The sequence below is a fragment of the Chaetodon trifascialis genome, chromosome 4, assembly GCF_039877785.1.
Source record: "Chaetodon trifascialis isolate fChaTrf1 chromosome 4, fChaTrf1.hap1, whole genome shotgun sequence".
In the NCBI taxonomy this organism is placed as follows: Eukaryota; Metazoa; Chordata; class Actinopteri; order Chaetodontiformes; family Chaetodontidae; genus Chaetodon; species Chaetodon trifascialis.
The window spans coordinates 29,708,172-29,733,796 of NC_092059.1; the positions used below are offsets into that span (position 1 = coordinate 29,708,172).

Genomic DNA, 25,625 nt, shown 5'->3' on the forward strand with positions numbered 1-25,625 from the left:
CTGAATAAAATGTTTTCAGATATGTGGAAACATAGCAGAAACTGAGGTAGACTTGACATCTGTAACATACAAACAAACAAACAAACATGATAGACAGCACAGTAACACTGACTGAACAATAAAACCAGCCTAGACATATGAACAACTTTAGTCACTCCTCTTACTCTAAACATACATGAACTATTCTATTCTATTCTTCTTGCAAGTGTGTTAAAAAAAAAAAAAAAGCACGTGTAAGAGATGTTTATAACCTGACTTCTCCTCAGTGCTCAGTGAAGCATGTCTTTAGCTATATGATATGCCGCTGCCTCCGTTACGTCTTTGTCTCTTTTAGATGATTTGTCATCAGGCACTGAAGCAGATACCTCTGCATGGTGGTCTGCTGCTTGTGCGGTGGTGCTGCGGTTGGCGGACGTTGGCGAATACAGCTGCGCTCCAAAGAGTGAGCGTGGCTAAGGAGATTAAACAAGTTTGTGGTGTCACCGGTCTTGGTGGGGACGACAGTCTTGCATAAGTTACAGACCACATTGGTCTGACTACGGTCCGACATATAAAATCCAAAAAGCTCCATACTGGCGAGATGACTTTCTCTGTTTTATAGACAATTTCTTCGCTCGCTGCAGGACTCACTTTCTATTTCTCATCTTACTCTTCGCGAAGCATCAAACACGAGACAACGAGATGGCGCAACCGAACCTGATAATGTTACATGATTGGCGTGTTAACTCACTGATTAGCGATTACCATTAGACATAATATACGTAGACGCCTCATTGACTGACGCTTCCTATTGGAGCTGACGTTCAGCGCGGCCGCCATGTTGGATGGGTCTCCCATGCGTCCCCAGTGCATTTATTTCTACGGAGGAAGGTGTATGCCAGAGGTGGGCAACCTGTTCCTCAAAGGGCCGTTGTGGCTGCAGGTCTTCTTTCCAACCAAGCAGCAGCACACCAGACTTGATTTGTTCAATCAACTTTACCCGATTTTCACACGGTTTGGTTTGTTACAAACGTCAGAGATGTAGTTATGATATAGGATTGTGTCACACATTAAAAACAAATGCTTTCATGCTGAAATACTTTGTCTTTGTTAAAGAGCATAATACAGACATATGGTATGGCACATTAATAAATGAATTAATTTTAGATTTTAATAAAGAAACAGTTTGATTGTTCATTTGATTTCTCTCTCTCTCTCTCTCTCTCTCTCTCTCTCTCTCTCTCTCTCTCTCTCTCTCACTCACTCACTCACTCACTCACACACACACAAAATCATGACCTTTCTGTACACACCAATAACACAAGAATTTCTTCATTTTTGTTTTTGTGCGCTGAGTTTATTTAATGTAAAGTTAAGCACAGGCACATGCACACGTGCGCGCGCACACAACACACGCACAAAAACCAGACATCTGGCATAACCTGTGGACATGCGTCTTAAACTTTGAGTAAGTTTTTATACTCATTTGTGTTGGAATAAAACTTCACCAAAACAAACTGTCGAAACGAGAAAGGTTTTTTTCTTTTTGGCCAACTCATCATGTGTGTCGGCCCACAGTCCACTGCTGCTTTCAAACACACACACGTACACAAACACACACACCGTCTGGCCTGACATGTCTAAATTTTAACAACTGTTCACAGCTTTAGGGTGACAGAGATTCCATAATAGCCTGTACTGAAACTACTGATGTTTGTGATATACACTGATTTTAATACATACATACATACATACATACATACATACATACATACATACATACATACATACATACAAAGCTCCCATAAGGCCTGGAAAAGTAAGCTTTAAAATTCCAGGTCATTCCAGGGTCTTACACTACCCTGTTAAGCTTGTAACCGGGGCTGGGAAGCTAAATAAAATAAAATAAATTAATACAAAAGGGGCATAGTTGCACTCTTTACGTTGACTTCGGTTGGCTCTGGTGCTAACGGAGACCCACCCAATATGGCGGCGACACTGGATTACGCTCCAGCACGTAATGAGGTGTCTACGTATATTATGTCTATGGCGATTACTCCCTACGTTGCTTGGTTACCTGAGAGCAAGTGCCTTTGTTCATGCAACCAACCTCGCTTAGCAACTTCAGGTTTCTTCCGACGAAGAAAAAAAATTATCGAGTATGTTTTATCGAACGCATTTTTTATTGATATTGATGACGTGTCTATCGCGAGACATATTGCTATCGTTTTATCGCCCAGCCTTATTGTCACCCATCTGTGATTCACACCTGATTGTAGGATGTTTGAGGGTTTAGTTTCTTTACAGCCCTTTGAAAGCAGCAGGCTAGATATGTACATTCCATCTTGCATATTTTAACAGCACAACACACACAAATCCCAGTATATTAAAGTACTGCATAGTGGCAACCGGTGGTGCCAATACAAGGAAGAAGCACATCAGTAGAATCTTCAACCCATCTATCACTACTGCTGATATAGTGTATATTATTAGATAATATACAATATTGCAAAACAATTCTTATATAATTGATGGGTGGCAGCTATGGCTCAGAAAGGTTGCCTATTAAGTCTGGGTTTTGTGCCTTGATCCTTGCTTCCTCCTGTCCAAATGTCAATTTGCAGTTGAGCAAGACACTGAACCCCATATTGCCTCTATCTGTGTGTGGACAATATGTATAAAGTGAGTTTCTAAGGTGTGTAGGGCCAATTACTATAACTTCAGTTTTGTCTTAGTTTGTTAAAAGGTTGCAGATCATCGAGGTTTGTATGTCCTTAAGACTTGCTTGGAGTTTAGTTATATTTAGTTTAGTTTGATTGGTTTCATCTGGCATACCTGATAAATATAGCTGGGTATCATCTGCATAGCAATTAAAATTTATGAGAGTTTCCAGAGAATGTTCCCTAAAAGGAGCATATATCAGGTGAATAGAATTGGTTCAAGCATAGAACCCTGTGGAACTCCATAACTGGCTTTAATATGTACAAACTGAAAAGTACGATTTAAACCAGCTTAGCGCACTTCCCTTAATGCCAATGAAATGTTCCAGTCTCAGCAATAGGATACCATGGTCAGTGGTCTCGAATGCAGCACTAAGATCTGATAAGACTAGTACGGAGGTAAGTCCTTTGTCTGATGCAATTAAAAGGTCATTTGTAACTTTAACCAGTGCTGTCTCTGTGCTATGATGTACTCTAAATCCTGACTGGAAATCCTCAAAAAACTACTGTTGCACAGAAAGTCACACAGCTGATTAGCAACTGCTTTCTCAAGAGTTTTTGAGACAAAGGGGAGGTTAGATATCAGTCTGTAGTTGGCTAAAACCCCTGGATCAAGAGTAGGCTTTTTGAGTGGAGGTTTAATTACAAATACTTTAAAGGACTGTGGTACGTACCCTGTTGATAAAGACAGATTGATCATGTCTAATAAAGAACAGCCAATTAAGGGTAAAACTTCCTAAAGCCGCTTATTTGGGAAGGGGTCTTAAATACAGGCTGAAAATTTTAAGGACAAAATTATCAAAATTACTTGCTGAAGGTCGATGGGAGAAAATTCTAAAAACTGCGACAGGTTAAATAGCTGTGTTTGAAGTTAATTTAGTACTTATTGAGGGCAGGAGGTGAGGAGAAGATTTTTTTCTTTAAAGAATCTTGTTACTTCTGAGGACTAAAGGAATACATGCTTCAACAGAATTATGGCTCTCTGTCCGCCTGGCTACATTGCTGCAGAGACCTGGGATAGACCAGATGTTTTGACTGTAGTCCAACACAAACTTAAATTATTGGCCTAAGTGTGGTCTTTTTAGCAGATACTTTTGTAAAAGGAACCATAAAAAGTACGTTTTAATGAGACAAAGATTCTTCCGTAGTAGATTGTAACAGAAAATAAAAGCAGTGGGAAGGAAAACAGGACATGCCAATGGTTCTACAGGGACACCAAAGAGAACAGCAAGAAGCACAGATAATAATACCTTCAGTCACTCACATACATTACTCTGTTGTGGACAAGTTGCTGCCCATGCATGATGTTTGGTTTACATAACTAGAGTAACATATTTCAATAAAATGTGTTCTTCTACTATACAGCATTTTGCTATTTAATAATTAATTATGGGAACGCATCTATAACCACAATAACATCACATTATAAAGTGATCTCTGAGGAGAGATTTTGGCCCATCTGCAAGTGGCTAATATGAAAGTTAGCAGCTAGCTGCTAGTCTAACCTAACGTTAGCCTGAAGCTACGCAGCCATAGATATCTTAGAACTATGCAGCGGCACTAGATTAGCATTATCTTAATCTAGTGATTGATAAAGAGGAGCACTATTGGGTCAACAGAGGCAGCCACATAGTTGACGCGCAGGTAACTAAACTAGGCCTATAGACTACATAAGTCATGGAAACAAGGATTACGTGCTGAACTCTCATTAACAATCTTAGCATATTTCACACATTGGAGAAAGCGAGGAGAAAAAAAATTAGCGTGATGAAATGCATGCAGGTGTGAGCAGGTGGGATCTGTCAATTGTTTGTCTCTCACACTCAATACGTTTGACTTGACAGCCTGTGAAGGTAGATGTATGTAGGCAGTATATATTCGTGATAGGCTAGGCCTACTTCCTCAAATATAATTAATACATCGTAGGCTAATTATTTTTAACTTTGTTTGAAGAGCGGGGAAAATAAATTACGAAAGCTACATCTGGCAATTCGGGGACAAAAAGGTCGAGGTCGGGCAAACAAAAATAATTTTAAGGCTGGCCTCATGAAAATGGCATGTTACTTAAGTAATAGGTTATAATGTCACTGTATTTTCCTTTTTTAGGCCTATAGTAGATGGACCCCTAATACAGGCTTGCCCACCCTCTGGCCACCCCTTGTAAAGTCTATTCCGCCACTGGAAAACATTGAGGTGTATTGGTGTATGTTCAATGTAGAGAAAGACTGAAGGACCGGATGGAAGAGAGTGGACTATCAAAGCTGTGTTGGAGAAGGGGGACAAACAATTGTAGGTATGAAGGGTTCTCTAGAAATCTAGGAAACAGATTTCATTTTCAGAAACGGTACAGTAGGTGGCGACATGCACCTTTCATTATTGGTTGTGGGCCGCCATCCCAGTAAAGAAGAAGAAGAACATCCCACCAGTTGGTGGCGGCAAAGCACCGTGTCGTCTTTTTTCAACAGCATTTAATCGCAACATTCAAAGAGCAACAGCAATGAAGACCGACCAACAGCTTCATCTGTCGTGGATTGACTCCTGTCAGTGGAGCGCTAATGGCAGCGTTAAGAACCACGTTTGTAAATGCGACGCAGAAATGCTAAAAAATGCGCGATACATTCCGCATAGCAGCGCAGAGAAGCCCAAAGGTGATGAATTTGAAGCAAGTGTGTTTCCGAGCTGTACGGAAACATTTTGCTGCTGTGGGCACTGAGGCTGTTCTTGGTAAGTGTTAACGTTAATGTGTCCATAAAATAACTTTCTCAGCCATGGAGAGCCGACAACGAAGAGCTCATTTCAACAGTCATGGAAAACATGGTGCTAGCTGGTGTAGCTGAAAGCAGAAGGCAGCGTGTCACCAGCGTTAGCGTCCACAGCCCTAAGTAGAGATAAAGCTACATACACTGAACTCCATTCAGTGATTGAAGTTATGTTTATGGTGACCATTCGAGGTGCTCTACTCAACTGTGAGTGTCATGTAGAAATGAATAATGTTGCAGTCTCATTTCTCAAATCCAGCGCTCTTTAACATGTGTGTTGTTCTGGTGTCATAACACCATCCGATCATAGAAGCCACAGTGCGGGTTTGTCTGTTTGCGTTACTCATTATGAGGGAGTGTGTGTTCAAAATGTCCTAACCAATGTGTCATAACATAGATCTTCCATCGCCTCTCATAAGAGATCTTCTTCCTCATCTCACTGTGTGTCAGCTCGATGAGCTCCAGCCTTCCCTCAACCAGAGAGGTGAGAGATGAAGTTGAAGTATAAAGATGGTGTTGTGTATTTGGGCTTTGTTTGTAGAGATGATTTCATTTTTTGTTTCTGCTTCTCAGGAATATCAACTCTCTCTGGATGGCTTGGAATCCTGCAGGATATGTGTGGACCTAATCATGTAGGTGAAATGTCTAAATTAATCGCATGTGTATCAACAGATCATTTATCAAACCCAGACGTGATATGTCTCCTGTGTTATGTTTCAGGTAATAGACCTGCACACAGAAGAGGAGGCCAAGCACAAAGTTATGAGAATGCTTTTTACTCTTGTATTCTATAGCTTCACAAACCCCTTTGTCAAACAAAACATCACCAATTTAAACACCCCATCCTTCCTGTTGGCTGCAGCTAAATGTATCAGACATTTCTTTCTCAGTGCAAGCTTGCATAAGCGCCTTCAAGGCTTAACTGCTGAGGAGCAGCCTCTCCTGAACCTCCTGGAAAAGCGTATCAGGAGTGTTGGTGTATCGCAGTGCATTGATTTATCTAAGAGGAAGACACAAACTGCATTGTATGTTCTCCATCGCCTGCTAGATCACGGGGTGGCTAAAGAACTCGTCGTGCATGTGCAGTGTCCCATCGTACTGGCCTGGCTCCTACATGGAAGGGGATCTCAATATATACACCCCAAGCTGATGAACCTAATGAACAGCAAAAAGCCAAGCTGTTCATCACAAGCTGCTTCAGCCAGTGCAGACGGGCCCAGTTGTAGTCCAGGTCTGAAGACCAGGACTTCAGAAGTTCACGATGATGAAGTCACTCCTTGCAAACGCTCTAAGTTGGATTTTGTGTCTGCGGAGGAAGAGGAATCTCAAAAAGCAAACCTCACTGTGGACCCCCACATTCTCTGCCAAACCTTTAGTCCATGTGATGGTCCCTCAGCAGTGGCTTGTCCATGGGGACAGATTGATTGTCTGGAGATCAGGCAGTGTGGATCTGATTCCCTGAGAGTGCTGAGCTCTGCCCTGCCCACGTTTTTCTGCCTTCGTTCTCTAACACTGCACAGCTTTTGTAAGTTTGCTCATTAATGTGACAGTAAGTTTGTGGGGGTGGTCATACATTAATTTTTACTAGCTTGCAGTTTCCTCTTTACTGTTGCACTGTTTTAGTTTATGGTGAGGCACTACTGCTTCGTTTCATATGTGACTTTAGACAGGGAAAACGTTTGCTTGCTCTTTGAACACTAATTCAATTTCAGATCTAAGTCCTGGATTTCATTCATATTCAATATATGCATTATATTGGATTAAATATTTTCTGCATGGTGAACTGTACATGTCACCAAAGTATGAAGAGGAATGAAGGGACATGGGCAGTCAGTGTTGCCCTCTGAATTTTGACATTTAACTGCAGCAAAATTTAAAGAAATGAATTTAAAACCATGGAATATTGAAAAATGATGACTATTTAATCAGTTGACCAGCTGAAATCGGGGATTATTTCACCTTCAGAGAATAGTTCTAACACTAGTGGATACGTTTGTTGTGTTGTGCAGGAATGATAGTTGTTATGTTTTGTGTAGCGACCTTCAAGGACTCGGATGTGTTGGGCCTGGCCAGAGCCCTGAAGCAGCTGTCTGACAGCTCACGCAGCTCCCTCACTGATCTGTGCATCAGCATCCTGCCATACACTGGGCTGATGGAGATCCTGCTGGACGCAAGCCCCAACTTGACATCCCTGCACGTGGAAATCCAAAATGTGATGTGGGGACCACACTTCTCACCGCAGCATCCCAGGACTGCTGAGTCAGATATGTCAGGTACTGTGAAGCTTATACCAAAATAATGTGATACTCGAAGTGAGCAGGATTAATTATTGTACAGCTCTTTGTAACCGTCTATCATAGTTTACAGACAGAATAAAGCTTAAGTTACAGGAATGAGACCAAAGTTGTTTTAAACATAAACTTTCCTTTTAGACTTTGTCCAAAATTGATCAGTACAGCAGAATGAGACTGAGTTGTCCTGAACAATACTGCATGAAGTAATTCTATAGCAGTGTTGTGTACAACCCGGATCCCAAAAAGTGGGGATGCTGTGTGAAACGTAAATAAAACAAAATGCAGTCTGTGATAAATGAGCTGTGTTTCTGATTTAATGCCTTAATATCCTTTATTCAATCATGTGTTCACAAAGTAGTGAACCTCGCTTATGAATGACTGGGGCTTTTGAGGACTCCCCTTTCAAACCCAATCATGATACTGTCACCTGTTACCAACTAACCTGTCTACCTGTGGAATGTTCCAAACTTTCCCAGTCTTTAGTTTCTCCTGTCCCAACTTTAAATGTGTTGCTGCATCAATATTCGGAATCAACAGATATTTCCAAAAATCCATGAAGCTAATGAGGTCAAACATTAAATATATTGTCTTTGTGCTGTTTTCAATGGAATATATGTCAAAAAGGATTAGCAAGTTATCACATTCTGTTATGGTTATGTTTTACACAGTGTCCCAACTTTTTGGGAATCAGGGTTGCATTAAATCAACCTAATCAACCTTCCCAATCTTTCAGCAGAGCTGCCTCTGGAGAAATTGACTGTCAAAGTAGCTGAGCTCCAAACAGATCTGCAGTTCATCACGTCTGTGCTGAAACGCTCTCCACATCTGACCTCATTTCACGTAGCCGGCATGAGGTTACCAACTGGCTCCTCTCAAAGCCAACTCCTCACCACTCTCTCAGGTAATGTGCCATGTCACTGTAAGGGCTCACTGCAGTTTGAGTTCCAGGCCAGAGAGGATTGCAGGTCAATCAAAGTCAATAAAACAACTACAGATGAATGAATGAAGATGCAAAGAAACGATGTCTGAGAAAAGAAAAAACAAGAAATTAAACTTGTTTTCTATGAGAGACGAATTCACAGAGGAACTGGTAAAACAGTTTTAAAAAGTTCATGCTGAAGCATAAGACTGGTGGTCTTCTTCAGTACTTTTTTAATTGTCAAATTATCCTCTTTGTGGACCAAAACCAAGATTGAAACTGTCCTACTTACAAGTATTGTACAGTAGATCTTATTCCTCTGTGCCATGGAGCTCCACTGCTGTCTGTTAAAAACACATCAGTGAACACAGGGAGATATTCATTACTATGGAGACACACGTACATCCCTCACAAATGTACTGTTTCCTTTTTCTTGTGTAATGTTTGTTAAAAGCTGCAATGTCCAGCTGTTACTGAGCCTTTTTTACTAATGCAAATTTACTAGATTTGTGTTTTGTTTTTTTTTGTTTTGGTTTTTTTTTCAGACTTGCATCTTGAAGGAACCGTTGGACTTAGAGATGAGAACCACAGACAGGGAGGGAAGAGAGTATTGAGAGTAATATTAACACTGTTTTGGCCTTTTCACAGGATCCATTAAAATGAGAGCAACCTCTCACTGACTACTGACCTTTGAGACACTGATACTGCCTATCCTGTTCACATGTAAACCAAATTATTGCTCAACCAGTGTTTTTTGGGCCAGCACTGATATTGATAGTTTTTTTTTTGTTTGTTTTTTTTGAATATCTCAAAACAATATATCAGCTGATAGTACTTCTAAAAACCTAAAACCTTGTTTAGCATTTAAATACAACAGTTTCTGGTTACTCATCAACTGATGTAAACATAGATGCAGATATATCTGCAGTAGCCAAATATCTGCCTGCCCAGACCTCAAAGTTATTCATTTTATCAAATTCAGTTCAAGCTCTAAACCAAGTGTTCTCTGACGTGTTGTCAGTAATTACATGTGGTCTCCTTTTAGAGTCAAATCACCTCTTGAGGAGCCTGAACTTGGAGGATATGAAGCTGTCTGATTGTCTCCCTGAAATCCTAAATCTACTGAAAGATTGCAAGTTGGAAGGTAAGAAAATGAGAGTGACTCCTGACTGCAAGAGAGCTGTCAATGCAAACACCTTTTATTAGTCTTTTCTGGTATGTATACTCATGGGTACATTTAACATGAGAACAAAATGTCACATCGGGCTATGCCCTTCGCTCTGCCTGCTAATCAAATAGATGCCTACACTCCAGTGCTTCATCACAGGACAATATAACTTTTATATAATGTTTTTTTTTACAGAGATTGATTCATAATAAAAACATCACAAACCATCATGGTATTTAATGTTCTGTATTCTGCAAGACATCTGCACAGGTCAGTTGTTCCACACAGATTCCAGGTTTATACTGTGCAGGCACAACCTACATGGGCTCTCTTTGAGTCCCTCGCCCCCTGATTGGCAGCTTGTCATACTTTACATTAACTGGGTATAGTTGCTTTCATCAATGAAAATTATGACTAAATATCGTCGTCAACGAACCTTTATCACGTGACGAAAACGAGACGAGACGCAACGTAAATGCTGGTCATGTGACGATAACTATAATTAAATATATAATGCAATATCGTTGACGAATAAAAACGAGACTAAATGTGGTTTACAAAATAGAAACTTTGCTAAAATGTCGCTTCATTTTCGTTGCTAAAACGAAACGAGACGAAATGTTCTAATGTTTTTTCGTCTCGTTTAGTCGCATTGTTATTATTATTTTGCAGTACTTCTGTTTCCCATGTTTCACGATCAGGGGCTGCATCAGGTCACACTGCGCAGTCGCAGGCGACGTCACAGCATTAGTTCCCACTTGCGGCATTATTTGGAAGATGCAGCTGTGGTAGTTTAACGTTAACGACTGACAACCCACACAGAGAACGGGACCGATGGCCGGCCAGCCGGCTTTGGTTGGTAAAATAAATATGTTGTAAATTCAGATCAGAGCGTCTTTGTGTCTGGAATGGATGTATTCTTGAGTCTATAAGGTAACAATAATATAATAATAAGACCACTTTGTTTGAATTGTGAAATGGGTTTGACTAAAAGAAAATTTTGGTTTCATCTTTACTACTAGATACTATATTGACTTGGTTAAATAGAATTGCATTGCAGAGACTACAATTTTCATTGACTAAAACTAGACTAAAATGTCATCAGTTTTCATCGACTAAAACTAGATGAAAATAGTCACCAATAATTCTGACTAAAATAAGACTAAAATGCTCAGACTTTTAGTCGACTGAAACTTGACTAAAAAGAGTTTAAGCGTAACTAAAACTAATAAAAACTAAAATGACAGCTTGACACAAAGACTAGACTAAGACTACAATTACAACAGGCCGCCAAAAACAACACTACAACTGGGTGATGGCTTCAGACCGGTGAGCATTACATTTTGTGTGTGTGTGCAAATTAACTTACAGACCGACGTGTAACCAGTCAAAAATATTCTCAGTGGTTGGCCTCTGTTAAAATATTGACATTTTCTGATCAAATCTTGTGAATAGCCCATGATGCCTGTACTTTTCTAAGTTGCAATATGTGAGGCCTGTCTGCAGATTTAAAATGTTTAAATTTATTTAAATTTTAAATTTAAATTTTAAATTTGGTGAAGTAGTTTTCAGGGTTTGTGGGCATAGTTTAGATTTACCACTGATTTACCCCCCCCCCCCCCATTATCTGGATGTTATTCCATGTGGATCAAGCCTTCTCTCAGAGCCTTTGTATCCCACTCCTGGTAACATGCCTCTAAACAAACAGATCAGTGCTCATGAGCGCCGTCGCCTGTTTGTTTGCAGTGACTAAGGCGGTGATGTCTGTCAGAGGTCTCAGTTCGTTCTAGCATCCATGATGTCTTTGGTGCTAGATGATGTGGTCTTTGGGCTGATCAGCTTTTTTTCTATCACCATGTTATTTTACTTTGGTTTGTTCGACTTTGCTTTAATAGTGACTTTCCTTTTTCTGACTTAAGCTGAAATATAAGAATCATTTCAAAGATTTAATGACAGAATGGTTTGGGGTTAAACAGAGTGTGCCCTAAAGGGAAGTCATTTGCTGTCATTTTTGAGGCTAGAAAAGAAAAGATTTGTTCTACAAGGACCTAATGATTATTTTAGCTGTGTATGGCAGCATATCTGCTTGAGCAGTACTGTAGTACTGTTTGCCTTTTTTTAGAATTTGTTTACACACACTTTTGAGGACATTACGTAGACTTACAATTAGAAGTCTTCACCCTAAAATACCCACGATGTGACTGTGTAGACAGATTTATGCTACCACAACATAAATAATAAAGGTCCACACACACACACACACACACACACACACACACACACACACACACACACACACACACACACACACACAGTGAATAAAGTCCATGTCTTGTAATTTGCTCTGAGTCCAGGCCAGAATGGAACGCCTTGCTCTTTTTCCTCTTCCTGTCTCAGAGCTGTGCTTTAATGACTGCCGTCTTCTTGAGAAGTGGAGCAACAAGGAGGAGAGTTTGCAGCATCTGGTGGCTGCTCTGAAGGCCGTGCCTTCCCTGCACACACTCAGCCTGGCTCAGAATCGGCTAGGTAAGCACATCCTTCACATCTCTCCACTAACAAGATTCAATTCACGGATACCTCAGTACTAATTCTTGTCCTAGAGTCTGGGCTGACAGAAGACACAAACTGCATTGTTGTGACTTTCTGCACGAAACCTGCAGAAAAAAAGTTCTCAGGTTTCTCTCTGTTTACATTTTTACACTTTTTTTTACATTTATTATTTGAGTGTTTTCCATGGTTGTGTTGACATTTCCTTTCCTTTCTGCCTTGATAGCTGAGGAGATTATAATCAGGAAGGTTCAATTTAAAATAAAAATGTTTAAATTGAATGTATTTTTCTCCTGGTCCTTATTTTAAATAGGTCATAAAAAATATCAATAATTATTGATATCGACCAATATAAAACACTTATATTGCAATAGAGTTTTCAGCCATATCGCCCAGCCCTAGTTGTATTGTGAAGTTTGGAGATGATGTTAGGTGAGACAATATGTGTGTATGTGAGACGAGACTAAAAGCAACTTGAAAAATAGTTCACATTCAAGCTACTGCTCTGGTTATTATTTAATTGGTTTCAAATGAGGCTTACTGTTGACATATTTTGTCTTGACTGTCCCTCATTGCTCCAACATGTGGGGCTACAATAGGTGGCAGTGGCTCACATTAACCAGCAAAATAAAGCAACATAGAAATGGCAAAATGCACAGCTTCTAAGTCTGAGGTTAGTATTGATCCATCATTGAGCTTTAGTTTGAAGCAAACCCTGCTTTGTGTCGGCTTTCAAAGCATTCTGAAGTAAAATGATATAACATTATAGCTTAAGAGTTTTGCTGTTGTTGTTGTTGTTGTTTTTGCTGTTGTCGGGACAAGTTAATTCACAGAGTCACTTAGTTCCTCGGATGGTGAGAGTCAATGAAGACTTCTGTCTTCATGTTGCTGGAGTCAGTGTTACAGCAAGGAAAACAGTAGTTGCTGGATGTTACTCCATTTTTTTTTTTTTAAACTTTTGTCACAGTAATGACTTTATTCCAAAATTCATTTCGGCCCAGAACATGACACCTGTGACAGTGATGAAACTGGTATACCAGCTGCACATTTTTATTGCTTTTAGTATTATTTCTTTTTTTCTCTATTGTTGCTTCACTTCTAAGCACAATGCAGTGGTTGAATAGCAGTGACAGGTCAATTGCTGGGTGTTCTTTCATCTGCTTGCATACTGCCACCTGCCTGTGCCTCTGCCCTCTGTCACGTGGTGGCTTCATTGTTGGAGAGAATGCACAGCCAAAGGAAGATCCTCCATATCACCATATTAAGTAATAGTATTTCATTTGCAGTTTGAAATTGGGTAGGAGTAGAATTGTATTTTATATAGCTTGATAAAATGCTCTAGTCTGAGAGAGAATCTTCAAGTTGACAATGACATTTTCATTTTGTCCTCTTTAGAGCATGTTGATATGGAAATGGTCGCTGTTTCCCTTGTTGAATTTCAATTTGAATTTAGAGCAGGATAAGTCTTTGAAAATTAAATGTCTTATGTTACTGTCACTTTTATTTTAATGTGGTCACTGAAAATGCAAATGGAAGTTGAATTATCGTGTATTCATTTAAAATTTGACCTAAATATCACCTCCAAATTTCAAACGTTTCCTGTCAGCACACTGTGGTTGTTCCATCGCTGTACTAAATCATGTTGACTTTTGACTCAGCAGTGTGCTGAGAGTATCTTAAAACATTTTATCCATCCAAGAAATTCTACAAAATACTCTTATGCTAGGACCTGAGTCTGAGTCACAGCAAGCCATTTCATGATCACACGTGAGTTCATTGGTCATTTGGGAAGCAGGTGAAGCAACTGTCAATCATGATGGCAGGAGTGTTGTGTGTGATGCAAAAAGAACACGCTAAGAAAGACAAAACAGCTGTTGATGCGCTCCTGGGTGGCACAGAGAGGACAGTATGGGTAGCACTTTCTTCTGTTTCGTTGTGTACCTGACAGCAGCAACCTCAGCATCCCTCCTCATCCTCTTCACAGTGTTTACCTGAATGTGCTCTGGAGAGAGCTCCTCATTGGTCAACACTAAGGAACACGATGTGGGAAATGTCACACTAGGTGTGTCGACAAAATATTCTGACATGCTAGACTTTTTGTCAGGATGTTGTGGGACGTCGCAGATATTGCATGACTGTCAGATAGCATGTCAAACTACACAGGTAGAGACGCCTGACTGTCATTCATAATCGGCCATGGCGCTGATAATTCATCAGCTATAACAAAGTGGTTCGTCATTAACCAGAATAAATTTTCTGTTGAGATTGTCTTCACACAACAGCAGATCAGCCCAACTGCAACAACACACTGCAAGACCAAATCTATCAAGTCCCTGTCCCCTCGCAGCTCAGCCTGAGTTAAACTGGGTTTAGTCTACGTTAAAGCGGTTATAAAAAAAAAAAAAAGATCACATGACTGTGTATAATATGAAAGGTGGCCGTCGTAGTTCCATCAAGAAAATATGACCAACTTTGTGGTTTCCCTCAGCTTGGCATTTTGGTTTTCCAGCAACTTGGCTGTTTTGTTTAGTCTCACTGCTCTCATCAACCATGTTTCCTGCAGCACCAGGTGGCTGAACGCTGTGAAAAACCCCAAACCGCTGACAGACTGGAATTATGAATTTCCCCTCACACTTGAGATTAGATCCTGGTGAAGATAAAAGTTATTCACAAATCATCTTAGCCCTGAAGAGAGCTCCTGGTGAAAGGTGAAGGTGAAAAACTGCTAGGAGGAGGAAGGAGGACTTTTAAGAGTTTCTTCAGCAGAGGAAAAAATGGTGGAATGAGAAAGAGGAGAAATGGCTCCAATCGCTGAACAACAGTGAGTTAAACACTACTGATGGAGATCATGCAGGGATAATGTTTGTGTATGATTTCATTAAAAATTAGTTCACATCTCCAACCCAAAGCTATACTGCTGTAATGCAGGAATCACAGAAACTGGTGAACGATGAGCCATTGTCCATTATCCCCAAGAGTGCATATTTTAAAATAATTTATTGCACCTCCTCACTTAGGTAACACTTTCTGGCTCTTTCTTGCTCTGAGAATTCTACTTCATCACTCGTAAGCTGGGAGTCCTCATTAGAAATGTTTAGGCTAACTTAGGAGCTCTTTGAGACTATTCTCAAAATGTTTGGGAATACAGTATTATTTTATATTTTTTCCAGGAGTTGGAGCTAAAAGGAGAATATTGGACTTCCATATTCATCAGGTGGATAGAAACAGCTAATGCTAATGTTTCTCTGTATAGCAGTATTTTTGTGTACAGTCTCAACAGAAAGGTGACTTGTATCTGTGTTATCTGTGTTCTGTGTGTCTGTGAGTCTCTAACTCATGCATAGTTTCAAAAGCAAATGTTTCCACTGTGTAAAGTAATTTGATGGCCTGTATCAACAGCCAAGAATGTGTGTGTGCTGGCGGAGCTGTTCTCCGGAGGCTCAGCGAGCTCAGTGAATCGGCTGGACCTCAGGTAGGAGCTGCAGACAGCAGCAATGCTGCCTCACACTTCAGCACCTCTCTGGTATTCTGGAGTCTGGATGTAAATTGTAGATTTGATTTCCAAATATTCTTCAGTAAATGACACACAGTATTGTGCAAAGCATGCAGGAAAAAAGAAAAAACTCACTACTCAGAAACTAGATTGCATTGTCCCAATAAAGACTTCATTAGGAATCATTGGGAATGAAATTGCCATTCCAACAAAATCCATTGTCCTGAAAACCTGTTATGCATTCTGTATGAAAATCCACTGTGAGCCATACTTCATCCTCCCACCATCCTTACATAGTTTCCAAGCTGTCAGCAGCAGTCATAGCCTGTAGCCATACTGTAGCCTACTATAAAATGTTGAGAATAACATTCTGTTTTGCTTGTTAGAACCTCCTCCTAACAAGCTGTGTGTTCAGCTGTGGTAAAAAGTAATTACATTCACATACATGCTGTACTTGAGTGCAGTTTTGAGGCACTTACTAAAGTATTTCAATTTAATGCTACTTTATAGTACTATATTTCATAGGGATGTATTACAGTTTTTACTTCATTTATTGTACATTAATAGTTACTTTGCAGATTTTAGATTTTACATATCAAATGAGTAGCTTGTAAGACATGATGCATGATTAAACGTTTGAGTACCAAACAGTATAGAAATGAGTTAGAAATTCACTCCACCTTGGTCACGTACATTCCCATGCTCCTTACATGTTAAAGAATCAGTGACAATAAGCCAATAATAAGATATCCTGTTCTGCTTAATAATTTCTTTTACTTTTTATACTTACAGTGTATTTTGCTGATAGTGCTTCTGTGATTTTAGTTCAGTGACATTTTGAATGCACGACCTTATTCATAACTTCCACCTCTTGTATTCAGTGTACAGTCAGGTTTTTGTGTTTAACATTATATCATAATTTCCATGTGCTGCCTTTTGTCCTCAACAGTTCCAACTTCATTCAACCTTCTGAGCTGATGGAGTTCGCTGAGAGATTGAAGAGACATCATCCCCCACATCACCTGACCCTTGACCTCAGGAAGAACCCAGGGGATCGAGACCCCGACACATGGAATGCTGCCATGAAGGGGCTACGTCCATTCTGTGTTCTACTGTTTGAAGGATGGATATCCACTGACACAATGGCAGACCACATCAGCAATATGTGAACATAGCTAGAGGAACAAGTTTCCAGATATTACCTGGAGGAGCAAAAAGTGGCTGTAAATAGTTAGTTAGTTAGTTAGTTACTTACTTACTTACTTACTTACTTAGGACTGTGGTGAGTTTAATTTCAGCTCAGAAGATTTCACTGAGTTTTCAGTGCACACTTGCAGCATGAGTCACCTCTCCACTGCCCATTTGATGCAATATTGTTCTTAACAGTTATATTTGCAGTATGTCTAAATACACAGCTTCCATTCTGTCTGAATTGTGATGTATAGTGCACCATGTGAGTATGTGGACATACAGTGTGCTCAGCATACATATGGACAGCAGATAAGTGGATGATATTGTGCAAGTTCTAATAATGTTTATTGAAATTTAGATTTTTTTGTTTATCATAACTTTAATCGAACAAACTATTTTGTAATTAGCTGTATGACACACTTCATTAGTTCTTTGTATGTTCCATCTCTTAAATATAATGTTTAATATGTTCTTTGTGAATCTGAGTGTACAGTGAGACAGCTGGAAAGTAAAAGAACATCATGTGTTTACATTTGAATCATTTATTAAACCAACGTCCGTTACACTTCCAGAGTCTTCCCTTGGACTGAGTGTGAGTGACAGTGGACATTAACATACAACTGAAAAACCTGGAGGATTGACGTCAAGGTAAAGAGTAGCTTCACAGCTGCTCTCTCAGACCTGTTCAGTGACATTTTCTTTACATTAGACGAACAGCATCGACACCGACTACCAATTCATCATTAGTAGGAACCAAGTACAAAAAACAATCAGAAAAATTGATTTAAAAGAGTTTAATCTTTTTCTTAGTGTTTTTTTTTTAAGCTAAATAATGTATCGCTTACGTTCTGTAAATTCAGTTTGTTGTCCTTGTATATTTTCATATTTTAGTAAATTCAAGTCAAAGAGAGTGAAGACCCTATGTCTGCATGCTAACTGGTTGATTTGTTGGGTCTGTCTACAACCATCTCTTACATAAAACAAAGACACTCTCACAAACACACACAACATACACACTCGTACACACTGCCGCAACATTTCAGCCTGGACTGGCATCTCATTTACTAATTAGTGTAACAGGAAATAAAATTGAAACATTTGGCAATATTCATAACTCACAAAGAAGTCAGTTGTCAAATGAAGGACAAGTTTGTTCTGAGTAATTTTAAGTGACATTTGTCCACTTGCCAAGAAGCTTAATGTATTGACAGTTGCAGATGGTGTAGTGTAGTGTAGTTCACACATTGTATGTTGCTAGTCACCCATTCATATATTGATCACCTGGGTTTTGTGTAGAGTTGGAACAGTGGTCAAAGCTGACCTGAGGACAGGACTTGATCCAGCGTGCAGCCACTGGAAGTAAACACTTATCTCTTTTTATTCGACTCCTTGTGTCTCGTCCTATATGATAGCAAGATACTCAGCTTGCTCATTTTCAGCCTGTGTGGCCACTCAGAACCGGTAAAAACACTTAGCCTTGAGGCAAGTTCAGATGACATTTATTTTGAACTTCAGTCAGCAAACAAGTACATTTCCCTAAAAATGGAGACTGTTCATTTAATGTCCAAAGAAGAGAGGGTCGCACTCAGCAATGCATTGTTTAATTAGTCCACTTGCTCATCTGCCTGGCTGAGCGAGTGGACTAATTAAACAATGTATTGCTGAGTGCGACCCTCTCTTCTTCGGACATGGACAGAGATATTTAGGATGACACACCATCTTCTCAGAGTGTGTGTCAAACTTTCACTTGCCTGAATCTGGCAAATGCTTGCTGACTTCTTCATGTGAAGACAAAAGGAAATCCCACTGATCATCTCATGGGTCTTTTTGTGTAGATTAGCTAGTAGATTACATGAATATAGTTAAGCATCAGTTAAATTCTCACATGTAGTATTGCCACACTATCCAATTTGCTGTTAAAAAATGTTTTGAGATGACTGGGTTAGACCCTACACACCACCTTTGAAACAGTCACAGCCCTGTGCTGATTGCCAGTAAGACGTTAATGTTCATGTCTTTGTTGCATTCAGCCGCTTGTTTGAGTATAAGAATGGGTGGTTGATCTCAGGTGGTCATATTCTAGATTCCAACGACCTGTCTCTCTGCTCAGACTGTGTGCTGCATGGAGTAGTGATACATGGTGATGCAGCTACTGTACAATGATGGCTGACCTCTTCAGCCTCTACTCTCAGTGATGCATCAAAGAACATTTTTTTGGTTTGCCCAGTCCAAAAGTCAAACTTTTCCTCCAAACAAATCACTTCTTTTCTGAGTATGAATCAGACCTACAGTTACAGATGTCGGGGCTTGAAAACACTTTCTGGTACTTGAATACATGTTAAGAGATTAAATTGCCACTTTTGACCTCTATAATTGAGAGGAAAATTTACACTTTTAACAAGACTTTAAAAAGAAAAGAAAAATCGAACAACCCCCCACCCTGTTACATTAACTTCCACAGCAAATTTCCACTGTTACACATGGTGCTTTTTCCTCTTGTTTCTCTATATACTTATTTTTACATAGTCTGTACAGTGTCAATGTACACATTATCTATGTGGAGCGTGTATGTCAGAGTGAGTGAGATGCACATCACACACACAGTGACAATCATCACAGTCTCTTCATAAAGAAAAAGGTTCATTTGGGCGTGGACCTATAAGGTGGAAGTTAGTGTGTTTCCCAGGATGGGTCGTGTGTAGGTCTCCATGGAGCATTCACAATCATCCTTTCAGTTGTGTCACAAAAAAATGCCCAAACGAGTGAAACTGATAACAGTAGGATTTACACAAGTCATACGTATGTGACCTACTCAATCGCACATCCATGCAATCATACACATACACACATGTGCTGTAACAAAAACACACACACTGGAGCCTACAGTACAATATTTCAAGAAGGCATTAAGGAAATCTCAAATAAATATCAATAAATTAAATCATATAAAAAGAATGGGTTAAAACAAATTCTGCTAAATACAACAAAAATTTCAAATGAATACAATTAAAAGTACTTTCTTTTCGACAAAGACCATATAGATGCAAGAGACGGGAACATTTTGTAAACAAAGATAGATAAGCACATGGGTAGACACATTCACAATTCATTAGTGAGCAGAAAGGCCTGCTGGGGCTCAGTGGTAGGTCAGGTGGAATAGGAGGGTGGGGTTGTGGGGTTCTGTGAGAGAACTGGCACTTTTCAAATCTCTCTCAGGAAGCATGAGCATGCTGTGCTGTGTTTAAACATCATGGATGGGACCTTATTGGCAGTGCTGCGATCATCCACACTATTGTATCTGCTGCCCATGGGCTCAGGCAGGTGAGAAGACAGACATGACCAAATTACTTTATGATTACCTGATGCTAAAGATTGTTGCGAGATCAGTTTGCATGTTAAAACCACGGATAGGCAAACACATGCCATAAACCAAGGCCAGAGTCAGTATGTCAGTCAGGAGGAACTGAAGTGGTCTTCCATTTGACATGACTGCCCACACATGTGTTAAGTGATTGGAATATGGACACCAAAATCCCCCTATCCTGTAGATCACTGACTCCAGTAAAAAACACACTGTTGTTCAATTTAGTACACTCAAGAGTTTGTCTGCTACAGTGATGATGGCTAGCATCGGCAAATACTACCAAAATTTAGATTTGTCCGCATCATTAAGTCAGTTTGATGACCTCATGACTCGTCTCTGTTTGTCTTACTGTTGCACGCTTTTTGCATCTACCATTACCCCATAATTGCCATTTGCGACTGGTGGCACTCCAGATTGGCTCATTGTTAGCATAGGGCAGACTTTTAGCAGAGGAATGCTGCATCCATGGCAAACATAGCTGAATGGAGAGAACAAAGGAAAACCTCCCATCATTGTGATTTAGAAGCATTCACACATTACTCCAGCCCAGTCAACCTGTATTGTGTTAATACACAATACATAGTCTTGTGTTCATAGTGGATTTTATGTAGATGCAATTGTCAGTTTTAATGACACTTCTGAAGTTCTTGTTGCCAAGTGGGAGATACTGACTTAAAATTAGTCAGAGACAAGTGAGTTTTCAACACTCAAATGACATTGAACACTTGAAGACAGTGTATTGTAGTTTGTATGATTAAGTTTGAGCATTGGACTTGCAAACATGAGGTTTTAGTACTGAGACTTCTGCCAATCAGTATGGTCTATGTTGAACTGTCCGCATGGAGACTATAAACAGAACAGTGTATAGATGTTTCCAAAGTCTTCATTTTGTTGTATGTACTAATATTAAGGAGAGTACTACATACAGTTTAAAATGAAGTATGTAAAAGGTGTTAGCATGCCTCTAACATTTATGGACCTATGGTCAGGGTTTCTGCAGGGCTCACAAAGTTCATCCTTTTTAAGCCCCTCTTAACATCACACAGAATGCAATTTAAGAGCAGTTTTATGACCAATACAGCCAAAGTATGGAAATATGATAGAAAAACAGTAGGGCCTTGAATTATTGATTGTTATATCAATTGTTTGTCACCATTTCCCAGCAATATTCATTTAAGTAAAAGAATAGATGAATTAACCAGTGAAGTATGTGGTGATACTTTATATTATGGCACACATATTCATCATTAATTAGCTTGTTTACATGCATATTAGTAGCATATAGGATCTTTATTAGTCATCGCAATGGACTTATTAATGCCTCATTCTGGGGGTTAGTGCTACTAAGGCCATAATTCATGTTCAACAACTTCCTTATTTACTATCAATAAGCAGTTAATAAATTAATGGCCAAGAAGTTATGGATTATGGTTATGCAGAATAAAACAAATTAAGTGCCTTATAATAACTAAAAAAGAGCTAATATGATACTAATATGCATGCTAATAAGCAACAAGTTAATGGAGGATATCCATCCATCCATCCATTTTCTATACCACCTATCCCTTTTGGGGTTGCGGGGGGGCTGGAGCCTATCTCAGCTGTCAACGGGCGAGAGGCGGGGTACATCCTGGACCGGTCGCCAGTCGATCGCAGGGCCACATGTAAGACAAACAACCATTCACACTCACACCTAAGGGCAATTTAGAGTCACCAATCAACCTAATGAGCATGTTATTGGTCTGTGGGAGGAAGCCGGAGTGCCCGGAGAGAACCCACGCATGCACGGAAAGAACATGCAAACTTCACACAGAAAGGCCCCGCCCGACCCGGCGATCGAACCGGCGACCTCCTTCTGTGAGGCACGTGCACTACCTGCTGCGCCACCATGCAGCCCTTAATGGAGGATATGTGTACCTCAGAACAAATAGTTACCAAAAACATTCCCATTAAGAGACAACACATTTCTGAGCTACTGCAGCTAGCAGCTCTTGCTCCTTGTGTGATGCCGCTGACAGAAACTCTGCAACAAAGGATTGGACAGCGTCCTGCACCACAATCCACTGCTGCAATGTCTTCAGAGAGCCAGCCGTCATTACTGCCCAGAGCAGGCAAGAAAAAAAAGACCCTTGCACAAGACTACAATCGATTTTTGTAAACTAAATTTAAAACTTATATTTATCTTCTAAGGTTTTTCTTGGAGAGTAACTAAATTTAATAACTCTGATCAGCAGATACCCTGAAAAATGTCACTTGTGGTCCTGACACAGTGAAGGATGAGTGACAGCCCACTTTGATTGAAAAAAAAAAAATGGGTTCAGTATGGTGTATTCCCTTCACTTAACACTTATAGCATGTACAAACAAAGCTAATGTGTCTATGAACCCAGCATAGAGGAAATGTTGGAGGTGATTTAGTGTCCATGTTCTCTTCACTTGACAGCTAAGTGGCCAAAAGAGGCCTAGAGGAGAAAGGTCTGCACACTGTTAGGCTCCAGATGAATACCTGAATTCTCTTTCAGAGGCCATGCTTCTATCAATAAAATCTTAATAAGTGTCAACGAAAACAGGCATTTCCCGTGGAGGCAGTAATCAGCTCAAATCACCACCACATGTTGGTCAGCAAGCAGCAGGTACAAATACCAGAAGATGGCGATCACAATTTTCCTTGGGGTGTGATACAGTTCCCTCCTCTGAATGAAATTTGTTATCCATCATTGATAGGTTGTGTACATTTCTTTTCTCTCCCACACAGACCTTTGTCTATGAGTTCTGTGCTTAGCTGAACCCGTTCTGCCTGCCTGTTTACATTTGAATTTCTAATCCTCTGTGTCATCTGTTTGGAAATGAATGGATAACTTGATACTTGTCTTCTTTTCCAGCAACTTGTTCACATCTGTGTTTTCAGGTGCTGTCAGATTAGTGTTGTACTTTGAAAAAAGATTTTCTGGCGTAGTATTGCGATCACCACCTTGTGGCGTATGTTTGTCCCTGCTGCTTGCTGACCAGCATGAGTTGATTCGTGCCTCTACATGAAATGCCTGTTTTTCCTTTGACTCTTGTGTGAGGAAGAATCTTGTAGATCAAAATGTTGCCTCTAAAAGAGAATGAACCTATTTCTGTGCAGGCCTTTCTTCTTTGCACCCTGCAGTGATTTTATATATTTATTTTTCATCTTGCACATGAATATTTTTGCCTGGATGTGCACACACTTGGTCCCTCTTCCTAAATGGACCAAAGAGCAATGACCTTATCAGTGTCTTCCTTTACAGCTACACTTGCTTTAAGTCAGGTTGCTGGCAGGCAACATTTGACTAATAGAATGAAGTTGTGATTTCACCCAAATGTTTTGTGTCATGGTTTCTGACGCATTGAGACAGCACAAGTTTGCCATCTAGATGCAAGATCACAAATGAAGGAGTGAAGAGCCTCTATGTTGAGTTCTCAGCTCCAAGTTGTGGCAGTGTAAAACATGGATCGGTTGCTGTGAGTCAAAACAATGCTGGACACAGCTTCACCATACCACGAGGTGTCTGAGGAAGAAATCCTTCAGGATCGATCTGATAAAGTACTGATGCAATGGTACAGTTAGGTTTCACACCTGTGGGAGAATATGTGTGTATATCATTCATCTCAGTGATAATTCTTGCTTTGCATTAGATGGTATTGTACACTGCAGAGGGTGGAATCCTGGGGCAAGACTGGTGTGTGTGTGTGTGTGTGTGTGTGTGTGTGTGTGTGTGTGTGTGTGTGTGTGTGTGTGTGTGTGTGTGTGTGTGTGTGTGTGTGTGTGTGTGTGTCCATTTGTATATGACTGGGTATGTGTGCTTAAGCAAGGGAAAACAAAGAGACAAATCAGTTCAAATAAGGATTTAAAATGGACCCTTGAGGTCCTGAACTCTGAGTGTGCCAGTGAAACTAACATATGAATCCAACAAAATGATGAGATCCCTGCTAATTCCATCATACTGTATGTGTATACTGTATTAATGTATGTGAAGGCACACACAGTACTGTTATATGAAAACCTTGGAGCTCCAATACTGGTGTTTTCTGTATGTAAATGTCAGTTAAAGGACTACATCTACAGAAATAGAAAAAAACAGCTGGTTCAACTCAAAATGTACATCAAACAAACTCAAAACAAGGCAGTTTTTGTTACTTCCAGAAAAGTTAACATGGAGAGGCAAGGTGTTCATGTGTGTATGTATGTTTCTGTGCTGGGGGGGTGTGAGGGCCTGTTGGAGGGGGTTAAAGGGCACATAGGGGAGGCTGGTGTGTGTGTGTGTGTGTGTGTGTGTGTGTGTGTGTGTGTGTGTGTGTGTGTGTGTGTGTGTGTGTGTGTGTGTGTGTGTGTGTGTGTGTGTGTGTGTGTGTGTGTGTGTGTGCGCGTGGGGGGGGGCTATAGGATTCCATCCATGAAGCTTGTGTCCAGCCGCTGGATGAGCACCCGGATGAAGGACATCTCCTTACGGGTGTTCTCAAAGATCACCCTGGGGTCGTCAGACTGGCAGCGCAGACAGTTGGGTGCCATGACCATGGCCAGGTTGTTCACATCCATCTTAGTGATGGCGACATTGGCTGGCTGGGCAAATACCTGCACATACAACATATAGATGAATATGCTAAAGGTTGCCTCTAGTCTGATTATGGCAGTTTACAGCCTTTTTAAAGCTATCTGAGGTAATGTTCAAGCTACCACCAAGGAAAAAAACATGGTTTTGCATATGTGTCTCTTTAAGAACTGTCATAGCTGTGAGATACTGCTACTGGTGGCATGGCAACAACCACAACTGAAAGATTATACCAGTGATTACAAAAACTCCATCCATCCATCCATTTTCTATGCCGCTTATCCCCTTCGGGGTCACGGGGGGGCCGGAGCCTATCTCGGCTGTCAACGGGCGGGAGGCGGGGTACACCCTGGACCGGTCGCTAGCCAATCGCAGGGCGAGTACAAAAACTCCCAAAACATATTTCCCATCTCCTTCCATCTACATTGCCAAAACAGATAATTTTGGTTTTACTTGTTGAGATTTTGAGATGTCTGTCTCTGAGATTTCTGCATCCACCGCAGTGCAATGGTGCTGAGTGGAATTTAAATTTTACATTTAAAAAGTCATCAGCAACAGCCACTAACAGAAGAGGCAATCAGCCAATATACAGGTGTATTAGTGAGTGAGATGTTAGTG

General features: G+C 40.3%; 2 protein-coding genes across 3 annotated transcripts in view; one reads left to right on the forward strand and one right to left on the reverse strand.

Annotated features, from left to right (window-relative positions):
• Window positions 1-5,133: 5,133 nt before the first annotated feature.
• On the forward strand, window positions 5,134-17,991 carry lrrc41 (leucine rich repeat containing 41). Of its 2 annotated transcripts, none has more exons than XM_070961087.1 (10): window positions 5,134-5,423; window positions 5,856-5,942; window positions 6,032-6,090; window positions 6,179-6,983; window positions 7,495-7,731; window positions 8,489-8,653; window positions 9,717-9,815; window positions 12,237-12,365; window positions 15,786-15,858; window positions 16,829-17,991. In XM_070961087.1, exons 1-10 carry the CDS (start codon window positions 5,306-5,308, stop codon window positions 17,046-17,048), a joined length of 1,992 nt encoding a protein of 663 aa, XP_070817188.1. In that variant the 5' UTR covers window positions 5,134-5,305; the 3' UTR covers window positions 17,049-17,991. The 2 variants fall into 2 exon arrangements, with proteins under 2 accessions (XP_070817188.1, XP_070817187.1); XM_070961086.1 differs by having other exon boundaries at window positions 5,176-5,423; window positions 8,486-8,653; window positions 16,829-17,639.
• A 5,586-nt stretch (window positions 17,992-23,577) lies between these two features.
• The window catches only part of arhgap39 (Rho GTPase activating protein 39), a 136,343-nt gene continuing 134,295 nt past the window's right edge, over window positions 23,578-25,625 (reverse strand). The window contains exon 11 of the mRNA XM_070961034.1: window positions 23,578-25,030. Coding sequence (XP_070817135.1) covers window positions 24,836-25,030 — 195 coding nt within the window. The 3' untranslated portion in view covers window positions 23,578-24,835. The remainder of the gene's footprint in view (window positions 25,031-25,625) is intronic.